The 11,414-nt window shown below is 44.3% G+C and overlaps 1 protein-coding gene across 1 annotated transcript in view; it reads right to left on the bottom strand.

Annotated features, from left to right (window-relative positions):
* BARX2 (BARX homeobox 2) overlaps positions 1 to 10,456 on the bottom strand; it is a 67,988-nt gene extending 57,532 nt beyond the window's left edge. The window contains exon 1 of the mRNA XM_084783255.1: positions 9,821 to 10,456. Coding sequence (XP_084639381.1) covers positions 9,821 to 10,007 — 187 coding nt within the window. The 5' untranslated portion in view covers positions 10,008 to 10,456. The remainder of the gene's footprint in view (positions 1 to 9,820) is intronic.
* Positions 10,457 to 11,414: the final 958 nt, after the last annotated feature.

An 11,414-nucleotide genomic window follows, 5' to 3' on the forward strand; every position in this document is an offset into this window, starting at 1 on the left:
TCTAACACAAAGCTTGATTTATTAACCACAACAGGTGACTAACAATAATAAAATACAACAATTGTAACGATGTACTGTAATAGTGTAAGAGTGGTGCCCTGCCCCTGCCAGAATCTTATTGAACTGCTCTCACCCATCTTGCAATGTTGTGTGATGTTAGATGTATCTTTACTCATATATTTATTTGGACATAAAGGAGTATCTGGGGAACAGGGGATGCTTTGGCAAACTCAGTAGTACCAACTACTCCATGTGAAGGAGGGCAGAGCTCACAAAGGGCTATATTTTCGCCAAAATGTCTAAAAGCAGTATTTCTAAGTTAGACCTACCACGCAATGATAATTAAAATGTCTGGGCTGCTAAGATAGCTAAATAAAGCATCTGCCACTATACTTGTCATTACTGAATAATGTCGTTGAGATTAGCACCTCCAAACAACAAGATGACCACTTATTACTGGTAGCAGACATCTCTCTGGAGATCACCATGGTAACATTCATCCCTTCCAACAATCCCTGACACCACACACTGAACAGTTTTTAAATGAAATCATGCTTACAAAATATAAAGAAAACCCTTACATGGTATACTAAGAGTCTTATCCTCCCTTACTGAAGAAACTTCAATTTAACATCACATTCTTTGACATTTACTCTCAATCATCCTAACCAATTTTTGAAAGTTGAAATACCAGTACCAATGACATTGGCCAAAAGCCAAGGGCGGCAGCATCTCGCCCTGTCGGCAAGTATTTATAAAAGTAGGATGCAAAGCAAAGGCAGTTTGTTAGGACTGTAAGCACTGTAAGGAGGAAGAACCCCCCAATAACTCAGGTTTACATAATTACAGATACACTTTAGCAGGGAGGAACAATTAAGAGCTAGGAGTCATAATAATTCCTCCAGGCGCTCAGGGTTTCTTTGGCTGCATGCCAAAGCATTGATAGGGGGCACAGAAGTTACCCTGGAGAGATGTAATGCTGTCACCCAGGCAGGGAAGGTGGGCCAGACCCCAAACTCAGGTTCAGAAGCCACAGTGGCTGTTCCTGTACCTAATTATAAAGTAACCTTGTGTCCCCGCTGCGAAAGTGTCGACAAGCTCTGTGTTTAAAAGCTTTTGTCTCGGGATGAAGAAGCTATTGAGAAAGCCATCAAAAGTTCCCCGAGATTAAGAGTTTCACGGATATGTGTGGTCCCTTACCCTATCACTTTTCAATGTTTATGTTATGAAAAGTTTCAACTATACAGAGAAGTGCAAAGAATCATACTAGAAACATCTGTGTGCCCACCCCCAAGTGACAGATTTGTACTGCTTAGACTAAGTCCCACTAGGCTCTTTTTAATGGTAAATAATTACATAGGAAAATAAAAATGTATAGACAACGCTCCCCACTTCCATCCCACTGCCTGCTAATATCCTGTACCACCATGAATGTTGTCACTCTATAAATAGTATCGGACTACACACATCAATCTACAGTTTGTTCATCCCCAGCATCTTTATTTCTAAAAATGGTCCATGTTGACATAAGCACATTTACTTCATTTATTTTTAATTACTACATAAAGTTTATTGCATAGTTACAGCACATGTTATTTTATTCCCTGAAAGGCTAGTTGGGTTGGTGGTTTGTTTTTAATTTCCCCTAATCTAAAAAACACAGAAATGACCACTCTTATCTGTGTCCCGCTACACATCTCCCATGACTCTGCAAGGCACAGCTTCCCAAGGCATTGCACTGCGGGGCACACACACACACACACACACACACACACACACACACACACAAACACACACACACACACACACACCTGCAGCATCGCCAGGGGTTGCCAGCTCTTCTGCTCAGTGATCGAACCCAAACTGGAGCCCCAACTCAGCCTGCACAAAGCCCCAGGTTTGATCCCGCCAACAAAACATGAAATCTATAAATCCTCTCAAACTAATCAGACTCGGCAGCACTCTAGAATTGGCACCTGGGGTTTGAGACGGTCAGTCTCTCTACAGCGTGGTCCTCAGCCATGGCTGCCAGCTCCTCTGCTTTGCCTTTGCCGTCTCATTGCATTTCCCTCATCCCTGCATTTAATCGACCACCTAGTTCTCCACTTCCATGAATGATGTGGCTGCACCGCTAGTAATGTGACTTAACTAGCAAACAGAGATAATACTATAGCACCCCCTCTCAGGGATGTTTTAAATCCAACTTTACAATCATTTATACCATGTCAGTCAGAGAAACGGAAAAAAAAAAAAACAGTGGGCCAGCTAGATGGCTTAGCGCTTGCCACCAGAGCTGACAACGTTGAGTATGATCACTTGGCCCCATGTGGTGGAAGGGGAAAACTGACACCGCCTAGAATTATTCTGGTTATGCATGTGAGTAGCACAGTGAAGGTTAACTAAGTTAACTGAGGTGAAGCGTAGTGTTGCTGCCATTTGTCCCAAGCCTGTAGCCGCCTCTGCATGATTACTGCAGGTCTCAGAGAGAGGATTCTTTGCAATCCGTCTTGCTTATCCAGGTAGTTCCCCACGATAAGAAGCCATAGTGTCCATTCAGGAAAAGGGCAGTCAGCAACCAAGGTATTATGTAAACTACACCTCGATATACGTGTGACTGCCACCTTGTTTGTGACAGAAACATTATCTTGAATCTCAGCAATTGTTATGTCACAGAGTGAAGTGAGCTCTCAAGAACAGGGTGGTGGAGGCTGACGGGGACTCGCCATGCCCAAGTATTTCCTGGCGTGGAAATACAGCCCAGTCTTCATCAATTTCACTAGTCCCAAAACCATTGCCTGGCCCCCACCAGGGCCACAGTGATCTCGAACATGCAAAGGGAACGGGCAATAATAGCATTTATCAAAGAACTAAGTAGTGTGTTATAGAAGTGGTAATCAAAAGCATTTTAAACCTGGATGTGGTGGCACACACCTTTAATCCCAGCACTCTGGAGGCAGAGGCATGCAGAGCTCTGTGAGTTTAAGGTCAGCCTGGTCTACAAATGGAGTTCCAGTCTAGCCAGGGTTGACCAGTGAGAGCCTGCCTCAAACAAAGTACATCGAGCAGACATAACGACATGCGCCTACCTTCCCTTACACAGAAGATTGAGTTAGTAGCATTTCTAATTTGATGGGGGCTTGGACTACACCGTGAATTCCAATCTAATACAGAGAACATAGTGAGATCTAGTCTTTTAAAAAAAAAATAGATCAATAAAAGGTGTGTGCTCTGCCTAGGCTCGTGACATATTTAATGTCCGATGATCCATTGCCTCTAGCCTCTCTTCACTTGCATCTGACCTTTCCTTTGTGGATGTCTGTGCTTGCCTTTGCGACCTTAGCCGGCGGAGTCGGAAACATACACAGCTGCATGCCAGACCTATCGAGTGGTCCTGACATCAGCACCCTTCGGTGGCTGGCACGGGCTTCTCATATGTGCTTTCATGTCAGCTAAAGTTTGCGGTTACCACCCCCCTGTAATCAATGTCAACTGGCACTGGGACACCAGGACCCCCTCAGTAACTGTACTCAGGTCTTCTCTCCTCTCGAGTTGACTCGAGACGCAACAACAGCCCAAATATAATTAGGCTGCCTTCTGAAATCATCTAGGTGCAAGGCTTTCTTCCTCACACGAGTGCCAAGTTTCCACTTTCAAGAACTTAAACTGCCGTATAAAATGCTCTCGCAAGGATGAGTAATTAGACACTGTAATGGAAAATTAACTGTGTTTTTATTTAGAACACTTATTTTAACAAGACTTTTTTTTCTAACTATTATTAAATAGCAATAAAAATAAATTAAATCCTGAGAGTTTACAAAGACATTCTGTTTTGAAAAAAAAAATAACAGTAAATGAACACTCCCCTGGAGAGTATTTATTTTGTTAATGCCATAATGTTTGTGCAAGGTCCTGATCAGAACCTCAATATTAATGAGACCTAATGCCAAGTCTATATCTCTGCTACACCTCCAGTGGGGGTGGGGGACGCCATTTGCTGCCCTCCAGCAAATAAAGCAACAGACACTGATATGTCAGTACCTGGCAATTCCCTCAGTCCTTAGTCCTTTTTCTTTCTCTCCTGTCCTGTTGCTTGAAGCATACATGTGTCCTTGTAGCAGAATGCTTTGTGACCATTCCACAAGCACCTGCGGTTTTAGGGAGTTCGTGAGTAGGAAGGAGGACGCTGGCTAATTCATCTGTGAGGGGTCTCAAGAGACACACTAGAAATAGCTGTTCCACCCAAATGAAGTGGTAAACAAGTATTTCCTAAAAGAAGATGTGCACACCTCACATCACCCAAGTCCTCGCAGCCTTTCAACCATATTCCAGTAAGAGTTGGTAAACTGGCTCAGCCACGAAACTACAAAATTTACTCCATGGCTGGGCAAATGACAAAAATGGGAGGGCTGACTCCCACCACGCGCACAGAAGGACACAAGCCAAGTATAGATGAGGTGCCGCTTGGGCCATCTGAGCTGCCTCATTTCTAATCTGTTCCTGCTCCTGCATCCTCCCAAGTATTGAAGGAGAAACAGGCCCTCAACATGCTCTGGATGTGACATTTCATCAGCCGCTTACTCCCTGGCATGGGTGTTAAAGGACAGCTTCGGGGGACTCCACGTAAGGTGCCTCACATGAATCTAAGTAGAATCGAGGTTAGTTATGTGTTTTCTGTATAACAAAACACTCCAAGCTCTCCTGTGGCACAAGGCTGAGCTTCCGTGCCCTCAAGAGTTCACAGAAATCCACTCTTTCTCTTTTTCTCTGTCCTCTCCTCTTGTTTCTTTCTCATCTCTCTTTACAATTTAAACAACCATTTTCAGTTCTTACTGCTTCTCGTATAGACAGCTAGAAAACCTGATAAAGTGTGCTAAATTTAACTTTATGCTGTTTATACTTGTATTACAAATTCAGTCTTTCATCTCAAATAGTAAATAGCCTGCACATATATGGACATATATTATGTGTGTGTATGTATGTATGTATGTGTGTGTGTTTATATATATAATGTCAAGAATTGTAAGCATTGGAAGAGGCATTTTAGAACTCTGGACAAAACTTCTAAATTTTTTCTATCTGCAGTTAGAAAAATCAGCACCAATAGAGACTGTTTGTAAATGATTCATAAGCTCTTAAAGCTGATTCCTAAGGAACCCCTGGCATCTCAGTTTTAAGAAGGAATTGTAAGACTTAAGAGGCGGTAAGTCACCAGCTCCTCTCCCAATATATCCTGACCCTGAGCAAGTTCCTCGTGAAGATGTGTGTCCCTCAATGTGTTCACCCTTCAAATGGGAATGGGAGAGACCAGTGTGAGTAACTGCTAATAAAAGCCTGCTTGCCTCTGGCAGCACTGATAATGATCATTTTCCCAGACCCTGGTTTACGTTTCTCCATTAACATTCCAGGGCCCTATTCCCGAGTTCCCAAAATGCTACAGGATTTGGTCTCCAACTAAAAGAGCCGAGATTTGGGGAATCAGTAGAACCAACTTCATGAAGCACTTGCTCACCCCCTACAACAGCAGAGTCATGCACGTCGGGCCTCATTTAACTTTCGGCTGGTGTGACACCAGTCTTTTTGATAAATGTGCCCAAGGGACACCACCCCCAAAGAACTCGTTTCTCATGGACCCACCAGAGGATAAAATGTTCTCAATGCCACCTCCTAAGATAATCACCCGTCCCAAATGTTCCCTTTTAATTGGTTGACTGTCCCTTGGGTGTGACTGCACAAGTTTATCCAGGGTGTGTAACCATGATACAAGAGGCTTCCTGATTTCTGAGAATTCTGACAAGGACAGCGGTGTAAAAGATGCGTTGAACCATGTCAAAAACCAGTGTGGTGCAGTAACTTTGCAATAAATATAGATAGGTAGATAGATAGATAGATAGATAGATAGATAGATAGATGATTGATAGATAGACAGACAGATAGATAGATCCATCTCCCATCTTCCACTTGGGACGACTGACCTCTCAACCCCTGCCAGTTCCAAAGCCACGGCCAGACTTAAAGGTTTGACCTGAAGGTCATTGATAAGTTCAGCGGAACCATCCTGCCAAAGAAGGGGAAAGAAGGGGGTGGGGGAGGAAAAGCATGTGGCACATGCGTTTAATCCCAGCACTCGGGAGGCAGAGGCAGGCGGATTGCTGTGACTTTGAGGCCAGCCTGGTCTCCAAAGTGAGTTCAGGACAGCCAAGGCTACACAGGAAAAACCCTGTCTCGAAAAACCAAAAAAAAAAAAAAAAAAAAAAAAAAAAAAAAAAAAAAAAAGGAACTAAGCTAAACTAGTGACAAGTTCTGTATTCTTCTCTCCAAGATAAGCATGTGAAAACAGAAGATCACCCTAACAGCAACACTAAGCTGTAAGTAATTCATACTCATAGGTTTGTTTATCAATAACCTCACAGAAAAAAAAAGCCTCAGGGTAAACTGTTGCATGCCTGTGTTTGTGGAACAGGTTTCCCCTGAGCACTCCTCGGATTTAGAAACTCTAACGATTTCTTAAAGATTTAAACACAGAGGCGAAGCCTCCAAAAATTACCCTGCCAACCCCTTTGCAATCTAGTCCACTGTGAGGAGCCAGTTTTGCTCAAAGGACTTTCCATCAGAAAGAGTTAATGATGACGCAAAATAGACACCATCAACACACCCCCAAAAACTATGCTGTATTTCTGAAATCATGCAGTGTAAACGTTCAATCACTGCCACCATTTTAATATTTGAGAAATGATTACTGACTTCCAACTGGCAATATATTTTGATTTTGTAGGAGGATTACTGTTATCAGATTTAAAGATAAGACCCACAGGTCACATATTCAATTAAGTAAAAAATTATCCAATACTTCACTGACGGTGTGAAGGACAAACTGTTTACATGGAGGCTTTCTTTAGCTTGTCAGGTTTTTTGTTTGTTTGTTTGTTTTTTAATTTAATGATAAGCTTTCCTTTAGTTTGGCTTAAAAAGAAGGATCCTCCTTCTCAGTATCTATTTAGGTGATTTAGGAGAAACTAATGGGAAAGAAAATATTTAGAGACCACTCTTGAAGAGCAAAATTATTATATTTTCAATAAAGTCCCTGTTGAAATAAATAATACTTCTTTGATAATGAGTATTCCATCAAGGGGGAAGTATTTAGTAATAAATCACTGCCAGGTGATTATCTGCCTAATGAAAAAGATTTCCACTCCTCTGTTGACTTAAATACCTACTCTTCTGCCTGAGGAGTTTTTATATCATGCATTGCCACTTGGATTACTAAATCTAGCAACACGGACTGCCTAATTAGGTAGAAGTCTTCTAAATGTGGCTTTTGTTCCACCCTTATCCTGTGTGTTGATTGTACATGCTTGGTCAATGGTGAAGTCAATTGTGAAGAAAATTTCAGTCCTAGTTTTCAGTACGTTGCCTGACAAAGTTCAGTTCCGCTGCGGTTATTAAGCTGGTGGAGGTGCGCAATCTAAAAGATGAAATGTTTTAATTCCAGTATAAGTTCTCACTTGCTTTGAATTTTGCATACATTGCTGTTGCCGAACATGGTGAACATCTGTCTCTATCCAGAAAAAAAAAATACATTACAAATACATTGCTGTTTCATTATAGATACCAGTAACTTACAATTTTTATTTTTTAATTAATTTTTAAAAGATTGCACTTATCCTAGCTAAGATTTTTTTTTATCCTGCATTTGACAGTTAAAAAATACAAGAAGGCTTTGAAAGCATGAAACCCAGAGAAGTCACTAATGGGCTTCCCATGATCTCATATATGTAAGGCTTTCTCTGTAATCGTAAACCCACTAAAGGCTTACGATCTGGAAGTATGAACTATTGTAGCCAGTTTTTATGAGCTTAATTCCACTAGCAAATCCTACTTTCTATATTTTAAGTCTCAACTAGAGAAAAAAACAAGCACATTTTGAAAGAAACATTCCAGAGGGAGAATGGAAAAAGAACGGAAGGAAACCACATCCAATAGCCAATTCTGCTGCAAAACCATCAAGGAACTTCTAGGAACATAGGCCTAGCCTGCGATGAGTGTCCACTTGCTTTTAATGCTCACAAAACTGCCTTTGAATCATTGCATTTTCTCTGTTTTATTTCCCACAGGAGGTTCCATAAATCACAGGACTTACTCAGCCTAGACTGACTGCGCGACAATTGTCTGGGCCTTTCCCCCTCTCCTCTCTTTTTCCAGCATGTTTTCTTGCATGACCCAATTCTATGGCTCCTACAAGCCATGAAAAGCTGCCTTAGAATTACGGCAAAGCCCCTGAAATTCAGCAGGTATGAAACCAGGAGCCTCTCTCCTGAGCAGCAACTGAACAGGGTGCCTTGAGATTTGCCCTGGGGTGTGTGTGTATGTGGGATCCTCAATGGGGTTTGCTTTATTGTGGCAAATAGATGTTCTCACGAAGATTTAGCCCAACACATTCACAGACCGCATGTCCGAGGCATCAAACACAGCAGACGCACAAAAACAAAACTGCCAACATTTATGGGGCATCTATCTTATTTCTAAAATCTCCTTTATGCTATCTTGTCTAGTTCCTTGTTTGTAAAAATTTAGTATTACAAGGCTTGTTATAGGATAGCAGATCTAATTCTACCTTGCTTACAAAATAGGTAATGTTCATCTTATAGCCAAACAAATGTAGGAATAACTTGATTATGGAAAGACCTAGCTGTATTTCTTATTATAGATTTAGTGACTAGACTTAGCAGGACTGTCAATAGAACCAAGGGACATAGGGGAAGTCCAAGCACCACGTTATGTTTAGCAGCTTTTTAATCCCAAAAGAAATCATTGAGAACCACTACTAGCACACACTTTGGTTTTCCAAATAATAATTTCATGAACTTACTTCATGGCAGCCATACAACAAGCAACGGCCTCTCTCGTTTTTTGGAAGCACTAAATTTTTTTTAAAACTAAAAAGCAGTAAGAGCTCTTAGTGGAAAGTATGGTCAAGAACGTCTTTGAAAATATTCTTTTTCTTGAACTGTTTCTAGCTACCTCCATTTTTTTTTTCAGCCTTAACCCCCACCATGCCAAGAAACTTTGAAACCCGCAGCTTCTCTCACTGCGCTCAGTGTTTTGACCGTCTTTGGATTAGTTCCCTACACACCTACTTTTTCAATATAATTACTAAATTCTGTCTCTTTCCTATCGGTGTAGCTTTTGTGGAGAGAGGACACCAGGTTTGAGGGGTGTTTTTACTGTTACTAGTGTTGGTTTTCGTCACTTAAGACAAACAAGGGGTTGGGGTCTCTCTGCTTGTGTCAAAATGCAACATAGTCCAAAACTACTTCCCCAAAGAGAGATCTTTTTAAGTAAAGTTCGATGAGTTCAGCAGTTTGTTTTGAAGCCCAGGAAATCGGTTTACTTGTAAAATTACAAAGGAGACGTAAGAGGTTGAGCAATCTAACTCTAGGTGAAAGTTGAGACCACCAAGCTCAAGTTGAAACCAACAAGCTCAACCGCGTGAAACCACCTATAAGCACTGAGTCCGGTCAAGTGTTTAAGTTTCTCACTAAAACCCATTAGTGCCGGGAAGGAGGGAATTTTCTCCAAGAAGCAGGGCAGCTGGACACTCCTGAGAACCACTTGGTCTTTATTTATCTCCCGTTCAGAAAGCATTACCTTCCCAGCAGGGTTGCAAACGCTTTTGAAAGTGCACTTCTGGCGAGTCCGTTCCCCTTGCCAGGACGCAGGAAAAGAATCCCTTGGTCCCTCTGGCTCTCCGGTTGGAAAGCAGAGGCAACCGCACACGGAAGAAAAGTACCACAGCCCCACTACCTCCCAGCGATTGTCTTACCGGTACAAGAGTGCAGGGGCTTAGGTCGCACCACCAGCGATGGACACACAGAGTACAGGGAAAGTTTCTCAAAGTAGTCGCAGGTCTCCTTAGAGAGGATCTCATCGATCATGAAAGTCTTGTAGCGCCGCCTGGCTGCTTTGAGCTGGCCGGGTGAGCTGAGCCTCAGTTCCGCGTGGCAGTGCATGGTGAGCTCGTACCAGAGCCTGGCGACCTGACCGCTGCGAGCGCCGGGCGGTCCGGAACCGTGGGAGCTGGCGCGCAGGCTGGGGCCTGAGCCCCGCTCCTCGGCAGCCAGAGGGGCGGCGGGGAGGCGCGCGAACCAGAGCGGGCACGGGCGCGCCTGCTGCGTCTACACCCACCCGCCAAGCAGCATCTTCGACTACAGCCTTTTTGGAACACCGCAGCTGTCAATCAGCGCGCACTTCCTGCAGGGCCAGGTGCTGAGCGCGAGCCGAGGGGCGTTGGCCGCTACCCCACCCCTGCGCGCCCGTGCGGCTGGGGCGCTGATCTGCGCACTCAGGGTCGGACCGCTCTTTCTCACAACCTCCCGCCGGTCTGAGTCGAGCGCTCCCCAGTTTGGCTCTCTATTTTAAGACACTCGCGTCGGTTCTCCTTTTCCCCCTCCCCCAGCTCCAGGTGTGTGTACAGGAGTGTGCGCGCCCGTGTGTGTGCACGCGCAGTGCGGCCGGCGCGCGTCGCCTCTTCCAGCGAGCCCAGGCGTCCAGCCGCTGCTTTTCTGAGCCGCACCCCCTTATCCTCCCTTAGAGCCAGCCCTGCTAAAGGGGGACTTCGCTCTTAACCTTGCAACTCTATGGGCAGCTATGTCTACATCTCTTGCGGCAAAGCAGCGGAGTCCACCGCTAGACTTCTGAGGCTCCTGGCCCCAGAGCACGCGCTTCCAGGTGACCACTGTGCCTCACTTGCTCCCGCGCGGGCCATTTCCCAGGACCAGAGCGTCCCTTTCGCAACCTGCCGCTCCCAAGCCCGCGCTGCACCCGTGCATTCCTGGCATGGGGAGTTTTCTTCGAGGTCGTAAACTTAACTGCCTCACCACGACCCCAAAATACAAGTGACCTTAATACAGTCTGTTATCCCAATAATAAACTGAGGGAATAGTGTGTGTGTGTGTGTGTGTGTGTGTGTGTGTGTGTGTGTGTGTGTGTGTGTGTGTTTAAAATATGTTCATAAAACGGTTTTCTTTGCTGAGAAGGGCCAAAACAGCGGGATAGTGACAAATCCGTGGCCCTTCCAGTCAGCCAAAATCCTGGCTTTTCCTAGAGCCCAAGCCCGGTTTTCATTATGGAGTATAACAGACGTTCAGGTATTTGAAGATAATTTGCTTCTTTCTTCTTAGTGTTCTAATCTCAGAATCTGTCCCAATCAATGTCTATACGAACTTTTTGTTTTCAACCACTACTCTTGAGAGAGACCGGGTCCGCGCCTACACCCGCCTGGGACAGCTCGGCGCACCGCCTTGGGAAGCGACCTCCTGGTGCACTCCCGGGGGGAGCGTGGGGGGGGGCGGGCAAGACCTGTGCCCCTGAAGCAGTGTGTACGAGCTGGAAAAGAAACGGATGGTGGGTACATAAAC

The sequence above is a fragment of the Acomys minous genome (assembly GCF_964271855.1).
Source record: "Acomys minous genome assembly, chromosome: 5".
NCBI lineage: Eukaryota > Metazoa > Chordata > Mammalia > Rodentia > Muridae > Acomys > Acomys minous.